Here is a 27,382-nt window from a genome sequence, read left to right as displayed (position 1 = left end):
GAACTATCATCCACAGGCTTGGAAAGTGGACGCACTTTCTTTCAATTGGACAACATTGACAGTCTATGCCTTTCCACCTCTCCCTCTGCTGCCCAACGTTCTATTAAAAGCCAGAGCAGAGAGGCCAAAAATGATTCTCATTGCTCCAGACTGGCCAAGACAACACTGGTATCCACTCCTGAAGAGCCTGACTCATTCCCCACCATGGATCCTGCCACTAGTGCCTCTTCTGTTGTCCCAGCACAACTTCAAAACTCTTCACAGCCAGCTCAAAACCCTCAATCTAGACGCATGGAGAATCCCTTGATTTCCCAGCAAACCCTCCTCTCCAAGGAGGTGCAGGACGTCATCTTGGAGGCCAGAAGAACCTTCTACTAGAAAAGCCTACTCCGCCAAATGGAAATGGTTTTGTGCCTGGAATCAGAAAAAGGGCCAGAATCCTTGGGTAATAAATTTACATCAAATATTACAGTACCTCGCTGAGATGTTAAACAGTGGACTTTCTTTCTCCTCCATCAAAAATCCATGCTTCAGCCATTCACCTCAGCACGCAGGGTTTCGGAACTACAGGCCCTCATGGCTCTGCAACCTTTCATCATTTTCCATCAGGACAGAGTTTCCTTACGAACCAACCCTTCCTTTATGCCAAAGGTAGTATCCAGTGTAGCCTTGAATCAGACTATCCACTTTACCTACCTTTTACCCTAACCCACAAAACAAAGGGGAAAGACTACTACATTCCTTGGACATTCACAGACGACTTTCGTTATTATTTGGACAGGACAAAGCCATTCAGGAAATCCGAGCAACTCTTTATGTCCTATGCTACAGGTGCTCAAGGAAAGGCTATCTCCAAACAGACAATCTCAAAATGGATAGCCCACTGCGTACGCTTTTGTTACTCATTTCATGGAAAAACTGTGCCTTCAAGCATCAGATCCCACTCCACAAGGGCCACAGCTACCTCTGCAGCTTTCCTCCGGGGGGTTCCTACCAAGGACGTTTTGGAAGCAGCCACTTGGAGTTCAGTGCACACTTTCTCCAAACACTATCACCTTCCACTTTACTCTAAATCTAGAGCGGGCTTTGCCACTGCAGTCTTGCAGGGCATCCTTGCTCCTCCTAGTTCCACTTAGTGCCTGCCACCCCTAATTAGCTTTGGGATTCTACCCATCTGTTATGACTGCAGCTGTATGCACGATGAACATAGTACAGTTTTGTACCTACCATAAATGTAGATGTTCGAGTGCTAATACAGCTGCAGTCCAGGTTGCCCTCCCTCCATCCTTTCTTAGGACAGGCCTTATGACAAACACCTCCTCATACAACCTGATTGGGGTATTCTTTTATGTTGTATTTGCTTGCATACTACTGTGTTTTGATTATTCTATATTGCATTATTACATAAGTTTATGTTTTGCCTTCCTTCTGGGGGCACCTGACATCTGGGGCAAGAAAAACTGAAGAAGATGGTGTCGGCTGGCTCTTTTATACCCCTGCCACACTGACATCAGGGAAGAAGCTACGACAACCGACGCCGGACCTAGTCTTTGGAATTCGGCCGACCGAGGACCCGCCTGACGGCAGGATAACCCATCTGTTATGACTGCAGCTGTATTAGCACTCGAACATCTACATTTATGGTACGTACAAAACTGTACTTTCCTTTTCAAAAATCCTGTTGCAGATCCAGAGACCATTTCTCAGGGGCCCCAAGGGCATTAAGACTTCTACTGCTAAAAATCCTTCCCCTTCTGATAGAGACTCCAGGGTGCTAGATAGATCGGGTAAAAAGGTTTATACTTCTGCAACCTTGGCAATCAGAGCTTTAAACTGCCAATTTCATATGTTAAAATATCAACAGCATATTATTGGACTGCTTAAACAGAAAATGATGTTGATTCCTGACTGTGTGGAAAATAAAGATTTACAGGATTTAATGCATTCTGCTGAACAAGTTGGAAAACATACTTTGCAATGTGGCTTTGATTCTTTAGAGGTCTCTTGCAGGGCTGCTGTTACTGGGTCTGTGCTTAGAACGCATGCTTGGCTTAAGGAGCAGTCTTTGCCTGATCATGTTGAAGCTAAATTGTTGGATGCTCCTTTAATCAGGACCGCCTGTTTGGCAATAAGGCTGAAGAAGTTCTTAAAAAGGTGGAAGATAAAGCTAAATCTATGCAAACTGTTAGACTTTTTACAAGTGCAACCTCCAAGATTTAGTAGGCACTGGGCTACTAAGAATTGGTCCTTTCCAGGTCCTCTCAAGCCAAACCCAGACACAGCAAAAAACCCCAGATTTCAGTCCCAGGGAACTCTCAGAACTAAGCAGTGGGGGGCCTCCACTTCCAAATCTGGAAACAACAAGGCACCCTCCTGTGGTAAACAGTCTCAATGACTTCCTCTTAAAATTCCCAAGCACTTATCTTTTGACCGCCCCTTTGGGGGGAAAGATTGCTCTTCATGCAAAGAACTTGGGAGCTCATAACCCAGGACAAATGGGTTTTAAATATAGTGTCCCACGGATACAGTTTTCATTTCCACACGTTGCCAACACTAAATGGGTGGCCAGACCTGCCCCCAAATCAGTGGGCAGAGGCTCAAAAACAAGTACTTTCCCTCTTAAGCATGGAGGCTATTCAACTGGTACCAGAAGAGGAAAAGGGACAAGGTTTCTATTCCAGGCTTTTTCTGGTACCTAGAAAAGACAAATCATGGCGTCTAATCCTGGACCTGTCTACTCTAAACACCTTTCTGGAGATTCCAAAATTCAAGATGCTGACTCTTCACCAGTTACTTCCTATGCTAGGCACAGACGCCTGGTTGGCAACTCTAGATTTAAAAGAAGCATACCTGCACATCCCAATCAGGGAATCTTGCAGAAGATGCCTACGCTTCAAAGCAGGCTACTTGCATTATCAGTTCTCTGCACTGCCCTTTGGCTTTTCTACTGCACCCAGGGTATTCACAAAGTGCCTGGCTCCAGTCATTGCATTTTGCAGGCAAAGAAACATTCAAATATATCCATACCTGGACGATTGTCTAATTCAGGTAGAAAACCAGGGCATACTTTTAAATCATCTGGCGTTTGTAAAAAGGGTTCTAACTTGTCTGGGGTACACCATAAACAAAAAGAAATCACAGCTGGTACCCCGTCCACAGATTACATTCCTGGGTGCAAGCTTGAATACAACTGCCCAGATGGCTTTCCTTACGCCAGAAAAGCAAATTCATTTGGTAACTTACTTCTTCAAACAAGTGGCCACAAAAACTCTGCAAGACAAGTACTGCAAGCCTTGGGGTTCATGGCCTCCTGCATTCTACTAATTCCATATGTAAGACTGGATATGAGAAAATTACAGTGGTATCTAAAAATTAGTCTATGGAGTCAACATTGTCACAGCCTGGGAACAATGATTCCTATCACACCTTGCCTACGCCTGGACTTCATATGGTGGGCAGAGGCCTGCCACCAAAACAAGGGACTACCATTCACAATTCCCTCTTCCGCCCAAACCCTAATTACAGATGCCTCAGACTATGTATGGGGGGGGGCTCACCTGGCCAGGAAAGTGCATTCAGGGCAAATGGAACCCAAATCAAATGCACCTGCATATCAATCAAAAAGAAATGTTAGCTGTACAGAATGCTCTGACAGCCATCAAGGACTACATTTTTCCAGGACAACTAATGGTAAAGACGGACAACACCATGGTTATGTGGTACATAAATAAGCAGGGGTGTACACATTCCTACCCCCTCTGCAGACTAGCCATGGCATTGTGGAACACAGCCTTGAGCTACCAAGTGCACCTACAAGCTCAATTCCTGCCAGGAAAATTGAATACACTGGCAGACGGACTAAGCAGAAACCTCATGGACCCACACGAGTGGAAACTGGAACCACGGATTTTCAACATGTTGACAAGCGAATAGGGGATCCCAGACATAGATCTATTTGCCTCCCCTCAGAACTACCAGTTGGACAAGTTTTGCACAAGGACTCCCCACAAACAAGGCTGGAAAGTGGATGCTCTGTCCTTCAGCTGGAAAAACCTTTCAGTCTACACCTTTCCACTTCTGCCTCTGCTCTCCAAAGTTCTACTAAAAGTCAAACAGGACAAACCAAGGATGATTTTGATTGCTCCAGACTGGCCGCGCCAACACTGGTACACCCTTCTGCGCAGTGTGTCGCAAACATCTCCATGGCACCTGCCTCAGATCCCTTCCCTGCTGTCTTAGCAGGAGAACCAAATTCTGCACTCTCAGCTTCCAACATTGAAATTTGCAGCATGGCTAATCACTTAAATTCCCCCTTATCCCTCAGCAAACCTGTGATGGATGTCATCTTGGAGGCAAGGAGACCTAGTACAAGAAAATCTTATGCTGACAAATGGAAAAGATTCTGTGCCTGGAACTAATCTTTAGGGATGAGCACAGCAACACCCAATTTACCTCAGATTTTACAATACTTAACTGAGATGCTTCACAAGGGCCTGTCTTTTTCCTCCATTAAAATCCACGCCTCAGCAATTTCAGCTCATTATAACACAGAACCTCCCCTCTTCTCTCATCCTCTGCTCAAGCAGCATCTCAGAGGGGCAAAAAACTTGAGACCACCCAGGAGAGCTCCAACCCCTGCCTCGGACCTTCACTTTGTTTTGGAGAAACTCACTCTACCTCCTTTCGAGCCAGCTGCTACTGCAGAGTTAAAATTCCTTTCTTTGAAAACAGCCTTCCTTTCAGCAATCACTTCAGCTAGAAGGATATCTGAATTACAGGCCCTTATGGCAGTGGAGCCTTTCATCATCTTTCATGCGGACAGGGTGTCTCTCAGGACCAATCCATCCTTCATGCCCAAGGTGGTTTCCAGTGTGGCTCTTAATCAGTCCCATACATTTGCCAACCTTCTTTCCCAATCCACAGAACAATGGGGAACGGATTTTGCATTCCTTGGATGTGCACAGACAACTTAGATTCTACTTGGACAGGGCTAAATCTCGAAGAAAATCTGAACAATTTCTCGTAGCATTTGCTGCAGGGGCAGATGGGAAGGCTTTTTCAAAACATGCCATTTCTAAATGGATAAGCCATTGCATTCATTTCTGCTATAAGCACCATGGGAAACCTATCCCCCAGGGGATCAGATATCACTCCACCAGGGCTGCATCTACTTCTGCAGCCTTTCTCAGAAGTGTTCCTACCAGGGACATCCTAGAAGCTGCTACCTGGAGCTCTGTACATACTTTCACCAAGCATTATCATTTACCAATTTTCTCTAAATCCAGAGCTGGCTTTGCCACTGCTGTTTTGCAGGGCCTTATAGCTGGCCCTAATGCTGTATAAACTCCTCCTCCCAACCATAGCTTTGGGAATCTACTCAATTGTAATGACTGCAACAGTGAAACACGAAGAACATAGTACGGTTGTGTACACTTACCATAAATGTATATTTTCGAGTGTATTCACTGTTGCAGTCCTGGATGTTCTTCGTGTTTCACTGTTGCAGTCATTACATTTGGGGTAATTTGCTGGCAGGTTGCCCTCAGTCGGCCTGATTAACAAAGTCTTGGGTCCTGCATTGGTTGCTGTCCCTTCTTCCATGACGTCAGGTCGTCAGGCATATAAAACATGCAGACAACGCCATTTTCATCAGTCTTTCTTGCCGCGCGGTTCCCGAAGCAGAAGCAGTTCACAAGTGTCGGTCGGCTGACTCCTGAAATTTTTGTTTTCGAGTTTCAGAACCGAAGTCTTCAACCTAAAGCTAAGTACCCCATTGCGGAAACTTTTTCTTGCTCCTTACGGATGTCAGTAAAAGTTAATAATTGTATTACTTGTGGGAAGCAAATACCTCATAAGGATTTTCATTTGTACTGTATTCCTTGCCTAGGCCCTGACCACAACGTGCATTGCTGTCGGTTTTGTGCTAAATTTAACCAACACACTATTAAGCGTCAGTATATTTTTGCATCTAAATATTTTGGCTCAAGATTTAACTATCCAGAAATGCCGTCGGTTAGCAATCCGACTACCGGAATTCACAAAAAATGCAAAGAAAAAGACACAGACCGTCGAGGTCCAAAACCGACGATGAAGCTTCTCCTAAGCCAGTCGCCGGTACTCTGGTGCTTTCACAGCCCCTGATACCCGCTACTTTTGATTCGCAGGCCTCTACTGAGACCCATTCGGAGTCTGGTATGCCGTGAGACACTATTGAACCCGCAGATGTCTCTACCTTAGATCGGTCCGGAGCTGCTGAGCAGGCACTGGCTTCTGAGGGTGTTTTCAGGCCTAAAGATTTGTATATTAAACCGACGCCATCTTCAAAACCAAGGCCAAAATTAACTTGTATTTCTAAAACAAAATCAATGCTTGGGCCACGTGCACAGGCCCCTATGCCTAAAAAACAAATGATCAAAATGGCTGAGGATTTAATTACCTTGATCAGGGTTTCCCAACCCCCTCCTGCTAAGAGGCCTAGGCAAGGCACTGATTATGAATCTTCAGATCAGGTTTCCATTTCTTCTGATTCCTCTTCTGATCAGGAATTATCTATTCCACTTTATGAGGACTCTGATGCAGAAGAATCCATCCCTTCTGTTTCTCCTCCTGAGGATTTTTCTTTTGGAGAAACTTTGCATACCTTAAGGGAACATTTTCATTGGGAGAGTCAGGATTTTTCAGAATCCAAAGAGGCTTAGGGATTTCCTTCTTCCTCAGCATAGGCCTTTGGCTATACCTCCTGTTCTAGACATTGTTGTTGATGTTTTCTCAGAATCCAGCATGGCTCCTGATTCCCTGCCTTGGCTCCTAGTATGCCAGACAGATATTACAGTTCCTGACTCCCACAAATTCCTTTTTAAAAACCCTACTGCTGACCCTGAAACAATTTCTCAGAGTCCCAAGGATGTTAAGGCTTCTACTGCTAAAAATCCTACCCCTTCTGATAGAGACTGCAGGGCGCTGGATAGATGGGGTAAGAAGGTTTACATGTCTGCAACCTTGGCAATCAGGGCTTTAAACTGCCAATTTCATATGCTTAAATATTAGCAGCATGTCATGGGCTTATTTAAACAGAAAATTATGTTGATTTCTGACTGTGTGGAAAATAGAGTTACAGGATTTATTGCATTCAGCTGAAGAAGTTGGAAAGCATACTTTGCAATGTGGTTTAGATTCCTTGAAGGCCTCTTGCAGGGCCTCTAACTGGATCTGTGATAAGAAGGCATGCTTGGCTCAAGGAGCAAAATCTGCCTGATCATGTTAAAGCAAAATTGGTGGGTGCTCCTTTACAACAGGACAGTCTATTTGGTAATAAGGCAGAAGAAGTTTTGAAAAAGATGGAAGACAAAGCTAAATCTATGCAAACTGTAAAAGATTTCCTACAAGTGCAGCCACCCAGGTTCAGTAGGCACTGGCCTACTAAGAATTGGTCCTTTCCAGTACCCACCAGAGCCGCTCAGGTCAAACCCAAACACTCCAAAGGGTCCAGGTTTCAGTCACAAGGAATTTACAGAACAAAACAATGGGGTGCCTCCAACTCCAAATCTGGAAGTAGCAAGGCACCTCCCTACAGTAAACAGTCTCAATGACTTTCCTTTGCCATTTCCAAACATTTATCTTTTGGCAGACCCTTTGGGGGGAAAACTAACACGTCATGCACAAAATTGGCATCTAATTACCCAGGACAAGTAGGTTTTATATATAGTATCCCTGGGATACAGATTTCATTTCCGCACATTGCCAATTCCCAACGGATGGCCAGATCTGCCTCCAAATCAGTTGGCACAGGCCCAGAAACAAGTTAAGTCCCTCATGAATATGGGGGCTATTCAACCAGTACCAGAAAAGGGACAAGGTTTTTATTCAATACTTTTCCTGGTACCCAGAAAAGACGAATCATGACGTCCAATTCTGAACTTATCCATTCTAAATGCATTCCTGGACATTCCAAAATTCAAGATGCTGACTCTACAACAGTTACTGCCTATGCTAGGCAAGGATGCCTGGTTGGTAACTCTAGACTTAAAAGAGGCTTACCTGCATATCCCAATCAGGGAATTTTGCAGAAGATACCGCCGCTTTAAAGCAGGCTATTTGCATTACCAGTTCTCTGCACTGCCCTTTGGTTTACCTACTGCGCCCAGGGCCTTCACAAAGTGCCTGGCACCAGTGATTGCATTTTGCAGACAAAGAAACATTCAAATTTATCCTTATCTGGACAATTGTCTAATTCAGACAGAAAACAAGGACACTCTTCTACAGCATCTGGCATTTGCAAAAAGGCTTCTAACTTGCCTAGGGTACACCATAAACTAAAAGAAACCACAACTGGTACCCTCTCAAATAATTGCATTCCTTGGTGGAAACTTGAATACAACTGCCCAGATGACTTACCTCACACCAGAAAAACAAATCCAATTGATGACTTAATTCAAACAAGTGGCCACAAAAACCTATTTATCTGCAAGACAAATTCTGCAAGCTTTGGGATTCATGGCTTCCTGCATTCTTCTAATTCCATATGCAGGACTGCATGTGTGGAAACTTCAGTGGTACCTAAAAAGCTTATGGAGTCAACATTGTCACAGCCTGGAAATGATTCCTATCATTCCTTGCCTGCAGCAAGAATTCCTATGGTGGGCAGAGGCCTGTCACCAAAACAAGGGACTGTCATTCATTCCACCCCCTGCCTACAGACGAATCAGACTATGCTTGGGGGGGGGGGGGGGGCGCATCTGGCAGTGAGATGCATTCAGCGCGAATGGAGCCCAAATCAAAAGTACATGCATATCAACCAGAAAGAGATGCTAGCTGTACAGAATGCTCTGACAGCTTTCAAGGACTTTCTTCATCCAGGACAACTACTGATAAAGATGGACAACACCACAGTCATGTAGTACATAAACAAACAAGAGGGTACCCATTCCTAACCCCTTTGCAGACTAGCCATGGCTTTGTGGAACACAGCCTTGACTTACCAGATACATCTACAAGTTCAATTCCTGCCAGGAAAGCAATATACTCTGGCAGACGAACTAAGCAGAAATCTTATGGACCCACACAAATGGAAACTGGATCCACAAATCTTCAGCATGTTGACACTCAAATGGGGGAGCCCAGACATAGATCTTCTTGCCTCACCCCAAAAGTATCAGTTGGACAAATTCTGCACAAGAATCCATCACAAAAAAGCTTGGAAAGTGGATGCTCTATCCTTCAGCTGGAAAAACCTATCAGTCTCTGCCTTTGCTCTCCAAGGTATTACTAAAAGTCAGACTGGAAAAACCAAAAATGATTCTGATTGCTCCAGACTGGCCTCGCCAACACTGGTACCCGCTCCTACGCAATATGCTGCACCTTCCTCCATGGTACCTGGCTCAGACACCTTATCTACTTTCTCAGCAGAACTATCAAATTCTACACACTCAGCTCCAAACTCTGAATCTTGCAGCATGGCTAATCAACTAATTTCACCAGTTACATCTCTCAGCAATCCTGTGATGGATGTCATTTTGGAGGCTAGAAGGCCTAGTGCTAGAAAATCTTATGCTGATAAATGGAAAATATTCTGTGCCTGGAATCAGGCACAAGGAATAAGCACAGCAATGCCCAATATTCCTCAGATTCTGCAATAATTTAACTGAGATGCTTCACAAGGGCCTATCTTTCTCTTCCATAAAAGTCCATGCCTCTGCCATTTCAGCTCATTACAACACAGAGCCTCCCCTCTTTTCTCATCCCCTGCTAAAGCAGTATCACAGAGGGGCCAAAAATGTAAGACCTCCCAGGAGAGCACCAACTCCTGCATGGGACCTCAGTTTTGTGTTGGAAAAGCTCACCCTACCTCCTTTTGAGCCAGCTGCTACTGCAGACATAAAATTTCTCTTTTGGAAGACCACTTTTCTTTTAGCAATCACTTCAGCTAGAAGGATTTCAGAACTACAGACTCTCATGGCAGTGGAGCCTTTTATTATTTTCTACCCGGACAGGGTAGCGCTCAGGGCCAATCCATCCTTTATGCCTAAAGTGGTATCTAGTGTGGCTCTTAATCAGACCATTCATCTGCCAACTTTTTTCCCAAATCCACAGAACAAGGGGGAACGGATTCTGCATTCATTGGATATACACAGATAACTAAGATTCTACTTGAACAAGACAAAATCTCGAAAATCTGAGCAACTACTGGTGGCATTTGCTGCAGGGGCAGAGGGAAAGGCTATTTCAAAGAAGACTATTTCAAAATGGATAAGCCATTGTATTAGTTTCTGCTACATGCATCATGGTAAACCTGTCCCCAAGGCGATTAGATCCCATTCCACCAGGGCTGCATCTACTTCTGCAGCTTTTCTCAGAGGGGTTCCTACCAGAGACATTCTAGAAGCTGCTACCTGGAACTCAATTCATATATACACCAAGCATTACCATTTACCTCTTTTCTAAATCCAGAGCAGGCTTTGCCACTGCTGTCCTGCAGGGTCTTATACCTGCTCCTAATGCTGTAAAATTCCATCCTCCCAACCTTAGCTTTGGGATTCTACCCAAATGTAATGACTGCAACAGTGAAACACGAAGAACATAGTACAGTTGTGTACACTTACCGTAAATGTAGATGTTCGAGTGTATTCACTGTTGCAGTCCTGGTTACCCACCCGCTAGCCCCCTACTTTTCTCTTTTTATTCTTTTTCTTTCTGTTACTATGCTCAAAAGACTTTTTGTTGTATTTGCTTTTATTTGGAGGTATATTTTTTGTGTTCTAAATTTTATATATATATATATATATATATATATATATATATATATATATATATATATATATATATATTGCTCCCCATTTGAGGGGCACCTGACATCTGGGGCAAGAAAAACTGATGTAATGGCGTCGGCTGCATGTTTTATACCCCTGACGACATGGAAGAAGGGACAGCAACCAACGCAGGACCCAAGACTTTGTTAATCAGGCTGACTGAGGGCAACCTGCCAGTAGATTACCCAAATGTAATGACTGCAACATTAAATACACTCCAACATCTACATTTATGGTAAGTGTACACAATAGTACTTTCTGTCCTTAAAAGGCATGCTTGGCTTAAGGAACAGACCTTGCCAGACCATCTCAAATCCAAATTATTGGACGCATCCTTGAACAAAGACAGCGTATTTGGCACCAAGGCAGAAAAGGTCTTAAAAAAGATGGAAGAAAAAGCTAAATCTATGCAGACAGACTTCTTACAGGTCCAGCCACCGAGGTTCAGTAGGCATGCCCTTCCAAGCACTGGTCCTTTCCTGCCCCCTCCAGGCCAGCTCAGCCCAGACCCATTGGAAGCAGATCCCCCCTCCCCAGACAGCATCCCCAGGGAATGCAGAGATCTAAGCAGTGGAGTTCCTCCTCTTCAAAAACAGTGTGTGCTAAGCCACCCCCTTATGGTAAGAACTCACAATGACTTTTCACTTCCACCTCTTAACTCTGCCCACCTGCTTGTGTCCCTAGGAGGAAGACTCTCCTTCCACGTAAGCAGTTGGGCCACCATTGACCGATGGGTCCTCAGCATATTGTCCAGGGGATACAAATTTTATTTCTACACTCCGCCAACCCCAAAAGGGTTCCCAGATCTTCCTCAAAACCAGTGGGCAGAGGACAAAAAGCAAGTCCTTTCCCTGCTCTCCATGAAGGCAATAAAGCCTGTTCCTGCTGAACAGATAGGCCGAGGTTTCTACTCCAGACTCTTCCTGGTACCCAGAAAAGAGGGCACATGGCGCCCCATCCTAGGTCTGTTCATTCAAAACACCTTTCTGGTGATATGAAAATTCAAAATGCTCACCTTCCAGCAGCTTTTACCAGTGCTTTCCAAAGATGCTTGGTTAGCCACCCTAGACCTAATAGAGGGCTACCTACACATCCCAATCCAGGAATCATGCAGGAAATACCTATGTTTCAGAGCAAGATCTATGCACTTTCAGTTCTCTGTGCTTCCCTTTGGCTTATCCACTGCTCCCAAAGTTTTCACCAAATGTCTGGCTCTCGCCATTGCTTTTTGCAGACAAAAAATATTCAGATTTGCCCATACTTACTGCCTGATTCAGGTAGACAGTCAGGAAAAGCTACTACAGCACCTGACTTTTGTAAAGAACCTGCTGACCTCCCTGGGGTATACTATTAACGAAAATAAATCAAAACTAGTCCCCACACAAAAATGTTATTCCTGGGAGCCAGCCTGGGCACAGCATCCCAGATGGCATTCCTTACTCCAGAAAAACAAGCCTACCTGACAGACTACTTCTCTCAACTAGCCACCAGAACCCAGTTGTCCACAACGGAAATCCTGCAAGCTCTAGGGTTTATGGCTTCCTGCATCCTACTCATTCTATATGCCAGACTGCATATGAAGAAACTACAATGGTACCTAAAAAGCCTTTGGTGTCAACAGTACCAGTAGTTGACCTGGAATCTCTCATACCAATGATACCTTGTCTAAGGAAAGATTTTCTTTGGTGGGCAGCAGCATGCAACCATAACAAGGGACTTCCCTTCTCACAATCCCACGCTGCCCAGACCCTCACCACAGATGCATCAGACTATTCCTGGGGTGCACACCTGGACGGCACGTGCATTCAGGGCCATTGGAGCACAAATCAAATACATCTGCACATCACCCAAAAAGAGATGCTAGCTGTTCAGCATGCTCTGACAGCTTTCAGATCCCTACTCTCCCCCAGGGCCTCTAGTGATCAAAACAAACACCACCACAGTGATGTGGTATATCAACAAGCAGGGAGGGATGCACTTTTATCCTCTCTTCAGACTCGCCATTACCCTTTGGCACACGGCCTCAGTCATGCAACTACACCTGCTAGCACAATTCCTGCCAGGCTCTCTAAACTCTTTGGCAGACAACTTATGTAGAAACCTGCTAGACCCACACAAGTGGCAGCTAGACCACAGAACCTTCACCCTTGTAACCCAGAAATGGGGCACCCTGAAGGTCGACCTCTTTGCCTCCCACTCCAATCATCAGCTCAACATATGCTGCACCAGGGAACTTCACAGCAAGGCCTGGAAAGTGGATGCTGCATCCTTCCAGTGAGTAAAACGCACGGTCTGTGCATTTCCCCCTCTACTACTCATTCCAAGAGTACTGCTCAAAATAAGGGAGGAAAAACCGAAGGCAATCCTGATTGCCCCAGACTGGCCGCGCCAGCACTGGTACCCACTGCTGTGCAGCCTGTCACTCCTGCCACCATTGCACCTACCTCAGATCCCAACAATTGCAGACCCTCAACCTGGCAGCCTGGCTTATTCCCTGACCTCTCCTCAAGCTGCCAGCCTAAGCAAACAAGTCCTAGATGTTATATGTGAGGCCAAACACCCCAGCACTAGAAAATCCTCCATTTACAAGTGGAAAAGGTTTTGCACCTGGATCCAGGCTAAGGGAGCCGGACTGTCACAGCCCTCCCTACCTCTCATCCTGGCTTACCTGGCAGACCTACTACATAGGGGTCTATCCTTTTCTTCTATTAAAATTTCACGCCTCTGCCATTTCTGCTTACTACAGCACAGAGTCACCTCTCTTCTCACACCCTCTCATCAAACAGTTCATAAGAGGGGCTAACATCTTAAGGCCTCCCAGAAGAGCTCCTACCCCAGCTTGGGACCTTAACTTCTTGTTGGAAAAACTCACCCTACCCCCCTTTGAACCTGCAGCTTCAGCAGAGTAAACATTTCTCGCTTGGAAGACAGCCTTGCTTCTGTCCATCCCTTCAGCTAGAAGAGTATCAGAGCTACAAGCACTCATGGCTGTAGAGCCCTTCATCATTTTCCATGCTGACAGGGCCTCCCTCAGGACTTAACCCATCTTTCATGCATAATGTGGTGTCCAGTATGGCTCTCAAACCAATCCATATGTTTGCAAACCTTTTTCCCTAACCCACAAAACCAGGGGGAAAGGATTCTGCACCCTCTAGATGTGCACAGACAGCTCAGATTCTATCTGGATAGGACTAAATCTTTTAGAAAAACTGATCAGTTGTTAGTCAGCTTTGCAGCAGGGGCAGAGGGCAAGACCATTCCAAACAGTCTCCAAATGGATAGCACACTGCATCCATTTCTGCTACAAACAGCACAGGAAACCCAAAGGGGGATCAGGACACATTCCACCAGGGCAACCTCCACCTGTGCAGCTTTTCTCAGAGGGGTCCTCACCAGGGACATCCTGGATGCTGCAACATGGACATCTTTTCATACCTTCTCTAAGCATTACCACCTGCCTGTCTTCTCCAAATCCAGGGAAGGGTTTGCCACAGCAGTCTTGCAGAGCATCCTAGCCAGCCCCCAGTCTTCTGGACTGCCTCCTCCCTTTTCTTCAGCTTTGGGAATCAACCCAAATGTGATGACTGCAACAGTGAAACACGAAAAACAAAGTACAGTTGTGTACACTTACCATAAATGTAGATGTTTGTGTGTATGCACAGTTGTAGTCTTGGTTTCCCTCCCTCTATCCACCTTGTCTCTCTCTCGGTCTCTCTCTTCTTACAGGAAATTTTTTGGTATTTATTTTCTTCTGGTGGTGTTCTCCCACCATAACCTAGCTCCCTATTTGGGGGCACCTGACAGGGCAAGAAAAACTGATGTAATGATGTCGGCTGCCTGATTTTATACCACTGACAACCTAACGTCAGTCCTGGAGTGAAAGCAACCGACGCAGAAATACTAAGCCTCTTGTATTTAGGCCGACTGAGGGCTACCCCTGGCAGGATAACCCAAATGTGATGACTGCAGCAGTGAATACACTCGAACATCTACATTTATGGTAAGTGTACACAACTGTACTTTGTTTTTATGATATTAATTTATATAGATATAATGTTCCCATTTTTCTAAATATCTCAACAACCAAGTAACATAGAACTCTTTAGCCTCTTATGAAAGCTCTCAGCTAGATGAATAAAATGCTTCTGACAGTATGTGTGTAACTTGAATGGTTGCAGAGATATTGTTAGTTTACAAAATTTTACAAACATAATAGTTGTATTTACTGTGACTTGTAAAATTCAGTTTAGCATCTAGAACCTAAAGAATACTACCACTATAAAAAGTTTGTGCTGAAGAATTTTTCATTTATACTTCTTCAATAACCCCTATAGTTTCAGAGATATGAACATTTGTTTGAAATGTGATGACATAATTTGATTCTGTCAAAAGGCATAGGATCCGACCATTGGACGTTACAGTGCAAACTTCCTGAGCTGCATTGGAGTGAAGGCAGTATTCATCAATCTTCCTTTGGATGCTCCTGCTTCTTTATGTAGAAGGTGAAAGAGAAACTGCTTAAATGTGAGCAAGAAGGCAAACTGGGGACAAAATGCTCACTGCTGTTACTATCAAGTTCACAGCACTGCAGCAATCTTTTTTCAAAGGAATCTAAAGTGTGCCAAGAATTTATGGTTTTGAAAATCCCAGCAGCCTCAGAATTGACAGCAGTACAACAGGAGTTCCCATGGTAGAGGAGACTTTCAGTTGAGCTGCTGCTAACCCCAAGACAGAGATTGTCTGAACCACTAGGGGTGCATAGGGTCCCATTGAGGAGCCTGTCAATGCCAGTCTTGAGGGACTGCCCAACTGTCCCACTCCAGCAATCTTTTTTCAAAGGAATCTAAAGTGTGCCAAGAATTTATGGTTTTGAAAATCCCAGCAGCCTCAGAATTGACAGCAGTACAACAGGAGTTCCCATGGTAGAGGAGACTTTCAGTTGAGCTGCTGCTAACCCCAAGACAGAGATTGTCTGAACCACTAGGGGTGCATAGGGTCCCATTGAGGAGCCTGTCAATGCCAGTCTTGAGGGACTGCCCAACTGTCTCACTCTGGCAGCAGTCGTGGGTAATTTTTCCTTCCATATGAAAACTTGGTTGTCCATCACATTGAACAGGTGGGTAAGGGATATAGCCAAAATCTACTCTGCTCCCTTTTTACAGATGCCCAGAGGCCTGCCCTCACACCCCTAGCAGTTCTGTTCCATAACAGGAGGTTTTCAGTCTGCAGGAAATATGAACTGCCGTACAGAAATGAGCCATCTAAGAGGTCCCATCAGACCAGAGAGGGTTTGGTGCCCCCCTCCCCTACAAAGCATCTCAAGACCTCAAACCTATTCTTGACTTTAGTTGTCTGATATGTAAAGGAGTCGTTTTGTATGGTTACAGTGTAGTCCATCCTGCCATGCTTGCAGGCAGGTGATTGAATGTGCTTTTTAGACTTCCAGGGTTTGCATACCTACACATCAAGACAGCAAAACCATCAAGGAAGTTCCTGTGCTTCCAGGTGGAAGCAGTCATTGTCAGTTCAGAGCTCTGCATTTTGGGCTGAGTACAAAACCCACCTCCCACCATACCTCTCAACTGTGCAGATTTTTGCAGAACGTCCAGGTTTTTGCCTAATATTTTTGGCCTATTCCTCATAAACTTTGTGGTTTTCTGACCAATCATTGAAATGATCTGAGGGCTGAAGTCACTAAATGACATACATTTGAGTTTCAGACTTCATATTTTTCAGAAAATGTATGTTAAAACAAACCCTGTTACTCTAGCAACTTTCTAAGTTCATAAGAGCAATATTTAAATTATGTCCCTATTTTTGGGCCTTTGTTCCACCCATTTTGTCAGGCTTTGTTCAGTTTATTGCACTAAGAGGTTGAGAGGTATGCCTCCCACCCTCCAAATCAGGTATTTACAAAATGCATCACCCCCAGTCATGGCCTATATGCAGCTGCTAGGAGTAAGGGTTTTTCCTTTACCTATGCAACTAGCTTATCACAGCTAGTACTACAGAATTAGTACTATTGGCAAGACCATACTTAATCTGGCTGTGTATCTTTGGGGATCGCTGTCAATCTTCCAGTCAGCGTGTCAGCTATTCCCAACACTGACCATAGTTTTAATTTTCTGCCAGTTGGACACTCACTCAAAAAGTTAAATTACCCTCCAGCAGAATTGCTTCTACCGTCAACAAAGTACAAAGTCTTTCTCAGACTCCAAGAGTTTGCAGCAGCTGCAGTCTTAAAAGCTTTGGGGACTTACGGTTGCATCAGTTTAGATGGTTCAGTGCACCAGATTAAATGTGAAAATTCTTCAGTAGACACACAGGACTCATTGGGATCTGGCATTGCAGTACATGGCAGACACCATCAAGCTTTCAAATGCATGCATAAAGAGTATTTTATCGTGGATAAAGCCACAGAATCTTTCAGTGGGCACACCCTTTGTTTAACCCTCCCTGCTGCTACTGTGATGGCTGATGTGTCCATTTTGGGATGGAGAGGCATTATCTGCACAGGATGGTCCAGGGTACAAGACCTCAAACTTAATTGCGAACATCACTGTGCTAGAGATGAGAGTGGTTCTAGCACTGCAGGTATTTCAGGTCTTGTGCAATTGCTGTCCACTCAGATAAAAGTGGCAGTGATATGGTACAGGAACAAAGGTGGAGCACTGTCTTGTTCCTTTTGCAGAGATGCTGTGAGGCTGCAGTAGTAGGCCTTAAGATCACACTGCTTTCTTGTAGCTGCTTACATACCAGGGACATTCAGAGTTGTTGAGGACAGGTTGAGCTGAAAAATTCTATTTTTACACAAATGATCTGTTAGCAAAAACATAGCATGGAACATATTTTGGAGTGGAAGAGACCCTGGTGCAGTCTTTTTGCTTTGCAGTTTAATGCCAATGGCAGAGATTTTTCAACATTGTCCTTCTAAAAGGACAGGCACTACGAGACATATTAGCCCATGATTAGCCCCCAGGTCTCCTATGAGCTTTTCCATTGTTTTCTCTTATAACCAGGTTAATGCAGAAAGCTAAGATATGCAAAAAGGTCATTCTCAATGCCCATTCTGGCCACACCAGATAAGAGTGCGCCCCTTCTCCTGCAAACAGCACCCAGTCTGCTATCACATCCATCTAGATTGCCTCACCCAGACATTCATTCTCCAACTGAAAGCATGGATGTTCTTCGTGTTTCACTGTTGTAGTCATCACACTTGGGTTATCCTGCAAGGGTAGCCCTCAGTCGGCCCAAATACCAGAAGCTTAGTATTTCTGCGTCGGTTGCTGTCACTCCAGGTCTAACGTCAGGTCGTCAGTGGTATAAAATCAGGCAGCTGACACTGTTACATCAGTCTTTCTTGCAGAGGAGCCCAAAGCAGTAGCAGTTCGCACGAGTGCTGGTCGAGCGCTACCGGAGTTTCATTTCCAAATTGAAGTTGAAGTCTTCTAAAGCTAAGTACCCCGTTGGGATCCTTTTTTCTTGCTCTAACCGATGTCAGAAAAAGTTAACAATTTTCTCGCCTGTGGAAAGCAAATACCACACCTAGACTTCCATTCTTACTGTGTCACCTGTTTAGGCCCAGACCACAATGTCCCTCGCTGTCGCTTTTGTGCTTTGTTCAACGCCAGAACTATACGCCGTTGCGCCCTTATTGTAGGTAAATATTTTCGTTCTCGATCTCCATATTCCAACATGGCTTCGGTAAGCTGTCAGACTACCGATATTCCGAAAAAACATAAGGATAAAGACAGAGACAGACTGCACAGGTCCAAACATGCCAATGACGCTTTCGTTAAACTAGTCACCAGTTCTCATTGAGGCGCTTTTGCAGCCCATGATGCCCGCTTCTTTGAATTTGCAAGCCGTTATTGAGACCTGTTCGGAGTCCGGTATGCCATGAAACTCTTTGACTAAGGATTCTGCAGATATCTCTACTGTGGATGGATCCGGAGCAGCTGAGCAGGCACCGGCTTCCGAGGAAGTTCTTCGCACTACCAATACTCGACTTAAGCCGACGACTTCTTTCGCGTCTTCAGTTCTTTCTAAAACTACCAAGTTATGGCCCAGAGTACGAACTATGCCTAAAAAAAGACGACCCAAGCTCAGGAACCTGCTTCCATGCCTCAATCTCAAATGCTTAAAATGGCGGAAGACCTTATCATGCTTATTATGGGAAGCCAGCCTACCCCTACCAAAAGAAAAAGAGATTTGTCCCTAGCAGTTTTATCTGTCCAGCATTCTGATGACTGAGGTTTCTGATTATGAAGACATGCAACCCCTATCTGTATATGAGGATTCAGATGCAGAGGAATCCATTCCTTCAGCCTCTCCTCCAAAGGATTTTTCATTTGGTGAAACCCTGCTTACTTTAAGGGAACATTTCCAATGGGAATGTCAGGACCTTCCCCAGTCCAAAAAGCGACTCAGGAAATTCTTAGATTTACCGCAGCACAGACCTTTAGCCATTCCTCCTGTCTTGGATGTTGTGGATGATGTCTTTATGGAGTCCAGTTTGACTCCTGACACCCTTCCTCCTGCTCCCAGGAAACCTGACCGGTATTAGAGTTCCTGACTGCCACAAATTTCATTTAAAAAATCCAACTGCTTACCCTGAGATCATCTCCCAAGCACCTAAAGGAATAAAAGCAACCACAGCTAAGAATCCCACCCCCCTTAGACAGGGATTCCCGAGCTTTAGACAGATGGGGTAAAAAGGTATACACATCTGCAACTCTTGCCATTAGAGCACTAAATTGTCAGTTCCACATGCTGAAATACCAGCAACATACCATGGAACTCCTGAAACAAAAAATACCTACCTTTCCTGCTTGTGCAAAAAATAAAGAATTACAGGAGCGTATGCATTCTGCAAGCCAAGTTACTAAACACACCTTGCAATGTGGCTTTGACACCCTAGAAGCATCTTGCAAGGTAGCAGTCACAGCTTCTGTACTTAGAAGGCATGCTTGGCTCAAGGAACAGTCCTTGCCAGACCATGTCAGATCAAAACTATTGGACGCACCATTGAACAAAGGCAATTTGTTTGGCACTAAGGCAGAAGAGGTCTTAAAAAAAAGATGGAAGAAAAAGCTAAATCTATGCAGACATTTAAAGACTTCTTACAGGTCCAGCCTCCGAGGTTCAGTAGGCATTCCCCCTCCAAGCACTGGTCCTTTCCGGCCCCCTCCAGGCCAGCTCAAACAAGACCTGGGTGAAGCAGACCCCCCCCCCAGCAGTCCCAGGGAATGCAGATATGTAAGCAGTGGAGTTCCTCCACTTCAAAATCAGGGAGTGGCAAGCCACCCCTTTATGGAAAGAACTCAATGACTTTACACCTCCACCCTTTACCTCTGCCTACCTGCTTGTACCCCTAGGAGGAATACTCTCCTCCCATGCAAAAAAACTGGGCCTCTGTTACCAACGACAGATGGATCCTCAACAGTGTCCCAGGGATAGAAATTTTATTTCCACACTCTGCCAACCCCAAAAATATTCCCAGATCTTCCTCCAAACCAGTGGGCAGAGGCCAAAAAACAAGTCCATTCCTTGCTCTCCATGAGGGCAATACAGCCTGTTCCTGCAGACCAGATAGGCCAAAGTTTCTATTCCAGGCTTTTCCTGATACCCAGAAAAGAGGGCACCTGGTGTACAATCCTCGATCTATCAGTTCTAAACACCTTCCTGTTGATAACAAAATTCAGTATGCCCACCCTCCATCAGCTTCTTCCTATGCTTTCCAAGGATGCTTGGTTAGCCACCCTAGACCTAACAGAGGCCTATCTACGCATCCCAATCAAGGATTCTTGCAGGAAATATCTATGTTTCAGGGCAGGATCTATGCACTTTCAGTTCTTTGCACATCCCTTTGGCTTATCCACTGCTCCCAGAGTTTTCACAAAATGCCTGGCTCCATCCATTGCTTTTTGCAGACAAAGGAATATTCAAATTTATCCCTACTTGGATGACTGCCTAATTCAGGCAAACAGCCAGGAAACACTGTTACAGCACCTGACCTTTGTAAAGGACCTAGTGACCTCTCTGGGGTATACTATAAACGAAAAGAAATCCAATCTAGTCTCCACTCAAAAGATTGTATTCCTGGGAACAAGCCTGGACGCAGCATCCCAGATGGCATTCCTTACTCCAGAAAAACAAGCCTACCTGACAGGCTCCTTCTCTCAGCTAGCCACCAAAACCCAGTTATCCACAAGGAAAATCCTGTAAGCTCTAGTGTTTATGGCATCCTGCATTCTACTAATTCCATATGCCAGACTGCATATAAGGAAACTACAATGGTACCTAAAAAGCCTTTGGTGTCAACACTGTCAGGATGTGGAAACTATCATGCCTATGATACCCTGTCTAAGGAAAGATTTTCTTTGATGGGCAGCAGCATGCAACCACAACAAGGGTCTTCCCTTCTCACAACCCCACGCCGCCCAGACCCTAACCACAGACGCATTGGATTATGCCTGGGGTGCACACCTGTATGGCAGGTGCATTCAGGGCCTTTGTAGCCCAAATCAAATGCATTTGCACATCAACCAAAAAGAGATGCTAGCTGTTCAGCATGCTCTGACAGCTTTCAGACCCCTACTCTCCCCGGGGCCTCTAGTGATCAAGACAGACAACACCACAGTGATGTGGTATATCAACAAGCAGGGGGGAACTCACTCTTATCCTCTCTGCAGGCTCATCATGACCCTTTGGCACACTGCTTCAGCCATGCAAATTCACCTGCTAGCACAATTCCTGTCAGGCTCCCAAAATTCTCTGGCAGACATCTTAAGCAGAAACCTGCTAGACCCACACGAGTGGCAGCTAGACCACAGAACCTTCCACCTTGTAACCCAGAAATGGGGCACCCCGAAGGTGGACCTCTTTGCTTCCCACAACAATCACCAGCTCAGCAAATTCTGCACCAGGGAACCTCACAGCAAGGCCTGGAAAGTGGATGCTCTATCCTTCCAATGAGTAAACCTCTCAATCGATGCATTTCCTACACTACCACTAATTTCAAGATTACTGCTCAAAGTAAGGGAGGAAAAACCAAGGGCAATCTCGATTGCCCCAGACTGGCCATGCCAGCTCTGGTACCTACTGCTGCGCAGCCTGTCACCCCTGCCACCTACCTCAGATCCCAGCACTCCTGACCCAGAACAATGGAGAATTCATGCATCCACAATTGCAGACCCTGAACCTGGCAGCCTGGCTTATTCCCTGACCTCTCGTCCAGCTGCCAGCCTAAGACAAGAAGTCCTGGATGTTTTACGTGAGGCCAGACAAGTGGGAAAGGTATTGCACCTGGGTCCAGGCTAAAGGAGCTGAAACAGCACAGCCCTACCTACCCTCATCCTGGATTACCTAGCAGACCTTTCTACACAGGGGCATTTCCTTCTCTTGTATTAAAATACATGCCTCTGCCATCTCTGCTCATTACAGCACAGAGCCACTTCTCTTCTTCACTCTCTCATCAAACAGTTCCTAAGAGGGGCTAACAATTTAAGGCCACCCAGAAAAGCTCCTACCCCAGCTTGGCACGTTAACTTTGTGTTGGAAAAGCTCACACTACCCCCCATGAGCCTGCAGCTTCAGCTGAGTTAAAATTCCTCTCTTGGGAAACAGCCTTGCTTCTGGTCATCACTTCAGCTAGAAGAGTTTCTGAGCTGCAAGCATTCGTGGCTGTAGAGCCCTTCATCATTTTCCATGCTGACAGGGTCTCCCTCAGGGCTAACCCAACTTTCATGCCTAAAGTAGTGTCCAGTGTGGGTCTCAACCAATCTGTTCATTTGCCCACCTTTTTCCCTAACCCACAAAACAAGGGAGAAAGAATTCTGCATTCTCTAGATGTGCACAGGCAGCTCAGATTCTACCTGGGTAGGACTAAATCTTTTAGGAAAACTGACCAATTGCTAGTCAGCTTTGTAGCAGGGGCAGTGGGCAAGGCAATATCCAAACAAACAATCTCCAAATGGATAGCACACTGCATCCATTTCTGCTACAAACACCATGGGAAACCACCCCCTAAGGGGGTCAGGACACATTCCACCAGGGCAACCTCCACCTCTGCAGCTTTCCTCAGAGGGATCCCTACCAGGGACATCTGGAGGCTGCAACATGTACTTATGTTCATATCTTCACCAAGCATTACCACCTGTCTGTTTTCTACAAATCCAGGGCAGGCTTTGCAACTGCAGTCTTGCATGGCATCCAGGCCAGCCCCCAGTCATCTTTAGTGCCTGCACCCTTTTCTTCAGCTTTGGGAATCAACCCAAGTGTGATGACTTCTACAGTGAAATACGAAGAACTTAGTACAGTTTGTGTACACTAGCCATAAATGTAGATGTTCGAGTGTATTCATTGTTGCAGTCCTGGTTTCCCACCCTCCATCCCCCTTGCCTCTCTCTCCGTCTTCCTCACTCCTTACAGGGGATTTTTGGTATTTACTTTCTACTGGTGTTTTTCCACCATAACCTAGCTCCGTATTTGTGGGGGTCCTGACATTTGGCAAGAAAAAACTGATGTAATGGCGTCGGCTGCCTGATTTTATACCACTGGCGACCTGACATCAGTCCTGGAGTGACAGCAACCAATGCAGAAATGCTAAGCCTCTGGTATTCGGGCTGACTGAGGGCTACCCCTGGCAGGATAACCCAAGTGTGATGACTGCAACAGTGAATACACTCAAACATCTATGGTAACTGTACATAACTGTACCTTTCTTCAATTCCAGTAATGACCAGGGATCCAACTTTTCCCAAAGAGGTTATCAGTTTTACTATGTGCCTTCTCAAAAACCTGTGGCACAAAAAAAAAAAAAAAATATATATATATATATATATATATATATATATATATATATGAGAGAGAGAGACAGGCGAAGGGAAAAATTCACCTTATGAGCATCAGATAAGAACATTAGACCCTACTTCAGCTTCCCTTTCACAAATGATTACCTTTTTGACCCATCTTTTCCAGGAAGTGACTAGCTATTCCTCCATTAAAGTACATCTGGCATCGTGTTTCATATTTTCACTCCAGTTTTTCATCTTCCCTAGCATCACACAAGACTTGGCAGAGCCTTTTTTAAAGGATTTTTTTCATTCCAGACTCTCCTTTGGTTAGATTGCCACCCTCCTGGAATTTAAATTTTGTACCAGAAAACCTAACAAAACTACCTTTTAAAAACTAGTCAGTTCCAGTTACTTAAAATTTTGGACATGGAAAACTATCCTGGTAGCCATTATTCTTGTGAGAAAGGTGGTATAAATTCTTGCTTTATCCTCCAAAAACCCGTACTTGATTTTTCATCCAGGCAGGGTTATACTTAGAACTAACCCAACATTCATGCCTAAAGTATCTATTCCAACCATTTTAAACCGGTCAGTAATTTGCCATTATTCTTTCCAATGTATGCAGATAAAGAGGAATATCAGTTACTCTGTTAGGATGTTCAAAGAAAACTTTTTGTCTCCATCACACAAAATAGTTTTGAAGGATGAGCAGTTGTTCATGCCCTTTTCTTCTGCCATAAAGCACCAAAATATGTCTAAAATTACCCCAAGTATCTGTCTAATTGCATTTATAATTGCCACACGTCTGAGAAAAAAAAATCTTCTTTGATCACTAGACTGAAAGTGCAGTCTATCAGGGCTCAAGCTATATCAGCCACATTTCTTTAGAATTTACCTTTGGAGAACATAGCAGCAGGTGCTGTGTTGTCAGCCTCATATTTTGCAAACCATTGCAGTTTGAGCATCCTTTCTAAAGATCAGTCTTCCTCTGGAGCAACTGTTCTCAAAGGCTTGCTGGCTTAGGCCATCCACAGTTAGCTTGGGTTTTCTGTCCAGTTATTAGTGTCCAGCCAGAGCCAGATGTAAGTTACATACTTGCCAGAATAGTAGATTTATCTGAACTATGTCCAGACACTGGAACAATCCACCCACCACCTTCCTCCAGATTGTCATTCCCAGGGTACATGTAGAAATCCCAGAGTCCTGATTCCTAGCATTTGTCTGTGACTTTTTGTGTTCCTTAGTTGCATGAGAGAGATGGCTTGTAATTCTTTTACTCAATCTGGAGTATCCCCTTAGAGTAGAGTATTTTGGGACGGCAGGTGAGCTCAAGCTTGTGAAGAGACTGTTTGCCTAAAAAGAAGGCACCAAAGGCAGCCAGTCCAGCTGTTCTAATGTCTGACTGGAGACCAAATAAATCTACCATTCTGGTAGGTGCATAACTCTGCAGTTAGATCAAATTGATGCCATATCATTATATATTGTCCACCTTTACTAATTCTGTTGGTGTATCAGAGTTCTAGTAGAATAATTTTCTTCAGACTAACAGTATATAGCTGTTTCTTCAAAGTTCGCCATGACTGCCAAAAACAACATTTTTAGGTCTGGAACAAACCAGGAAGAGCTTTGTAAATCCTCTTCCTTTTCATAAGTAAACATTGAAAATCTCAATTTTTAGTACTGTTTTTATCCCCCAGTATTAAATCCAAGTTGACACTTCAGTTGTTTCACTGTGAAGTATGTAACATTTATTGTGAAAAAGTTTTGTGTCTTGAGTAACCACTACTACATCACACACATGTACACACATTCGCGCATGCTCTTGCGTGCCTTGCTCACACACACACGCGCGAGTGCACACACACACTTACTTTTCATTGCTACTACGACATTGTTTTTTACTTTTTCGTTTTGCAGCCAAAACTAATTGCTGATTACTGCTGCAGTCTATCTCCCTTTTATGTCATTGTTTGTGCTTGACAAATGTTTGCCATTCATTAGTCACTGTCTACATAGATATTAAAAAAGAATACAGAGTTAGTTGCAAGAATGTTTTTAAAGAAAATGCCTCCATTTCTTAGTACCTATAGATGGAAACGGGACAAGGACAGATGTACACTAGTCCGTGCAGGCCATCTGAATGTCTTCTGAGGTAAAAGCTCCAGACTCTTTTTGAGTTTGGATGCCTTCATGTGATTCCAATAAAAGTATGTGAGGATTAAAGAAATAACATATTTGTTTGTTCTATGACCCAAAACATTATTGTTTATAGGCAGTAGGGCATGACTGATTGTTAAAGAAAGAGATGTCCAACTTGAAACTGAGCTAAAAGGTACAGAATTTCCAGTATATTATATTCATTGAAAATTATGTGGACTGAAAATAATGATTTGATTGTGCCTTGATCCACTTAACATGTGATGTTAGAGGTATGTGTGTTTGTGTTTATGCATTCATGTTTAATTCATCCTTTCTGTTCTGCAAAAGCTGTATTTTTCTTTTGATGTCTCTAGCAGATTGGGTCATATGTACAGTTTGTTTATGCTTGGATTTGGGATTAACATTTACATTTCTAACTTCAATAGGAAATTTATGGAAACGTTTGGGGAAAGCATCAAAACAAAAAGAGAAGTTCTTTGGTAAAGCAGAAGGTTCAGATTCCTCTCAAGAAGATGATGATACAGCACTTCAAAAGGCTTGGGGTGCCATGATTAAGAAAAAGGAACTGTCAAGACAGAAAAAAAGTCGATTAGATAACTTGCCTTCTCTACAAATTGAAATAAGTCGGGGCAGCAGTTCTGGGACAGACAGCGAGTCATGATCTGGCGAACTTTATGAGGCTATATGCAGACTGTGAACTTTGACCCTGTGGCATGGCAGTGTGAGCTAATCCTTTCAGAAACTGTTGAGGTTTCTGGAGTAAGTTCTTCACAGCAGCATTTCCATCATTCATAACATTCTGTTAAAGATGTTACATGATGTCTTCACAGTTTCAAATCTTTGTCTACTTTTGCACAGTGAAGTTAGAATTTTGCCTTCCTGAAACTGGAAGAAGGTTTTGCTGTTTCATATTCTTTCATTAATTGAAGCTATTTGTTCTGCTTTCTTAAATAAACATGAGGGATATGTACAGCCAAAGTAACTTGGCATAATTCAGAAGGATGCTTAAAACGTTTTTATGCATCATGACCAGTACAGTTTCCAAATCACACGGTTTTAGCAACCATTCCTGAAGAATCCGCTGAATATAGAGTTGAGCTCGACATGTTGCACTCATTGGTTGTATATAAGAAAATATGAAAGCTTTAACCAGTGAGGTACATTGCTGCAGGGTTTTCAGTAGAACTGTGCAGATTGTTTTGTCGCGTTAATGCATTCACTTATAAATGTTTTTTATTTACATTATTGACTGTTGTGTAACAATGTAAAGAACAAAGCTTAATTTTTATAATGTAAATTTTATGGATAATAACATTGGCATGGTGTACTTGTTGTTCGTGTGCTGTTAATACAGTACATATAGGAAAGAAAAAAGTACCGGTGCCTTTTATTGTTTATAATCTCCAGAAATACTTAATGTATCTTTTTCTAAGGAATGATTTGTGTTTGAATTGTTATAACATGTTGATTCAGATTGCTACACAAACGTATGTGCGCACCCCCATACACATTACTTTGTAATGTTACTTGTCTATTGAGTGAGCAGTGCGAGGTGATTCCTCTGTACACTTTTGTAATGCAGGGCTATTCATAGTAACAGGCAGATATTTCTGTAATTGT

General features: G+C 44.1%; 1 protein-coding gene across 1 annotated transcript in view; it reads left to right on the top strand.

Annotated features, from left to right (window-relative positions):
• Positions 1–27,139, top strand: part of NCBP3 (nuclear cap binding subunit 3) — a 1,620,559-nt gene extending 1,593,420 nt beyond the window's left edge. The window contains exon 13 of the mRNA XM_044054866.1: positions 26,188–27,139. Coding sequence (XP_043910801.1) covers positions 26,188–26,423 — 236 coding nt within the window. The 3' untranslated portion in view covers positions 26,424–27,139. The remainder of the gene's footprint in view (positions 1–26,187) is intronic.
• The last annotated feature ends 243 nt before the right edge of the window (positions 27,140–27,382 follow it).

This window comes from Protopterus annectens, chromosome 13.part0 (assembly GCF_019279795.1).
Source record: "Protopterus annectens isolate FY-2018-M chromosome 13.part0, PAN1.0, whole genome shotgun sequence".
Classification (NCBI taxonomy): Eukaryota; Metazoa; Chordata; order Ceratodontiformes; family Protopteridae; genus Protopterus; species Protopterus annectens.
This window is presented reverse-complemented; position numbering and strand designations above follow the sequence as displayed.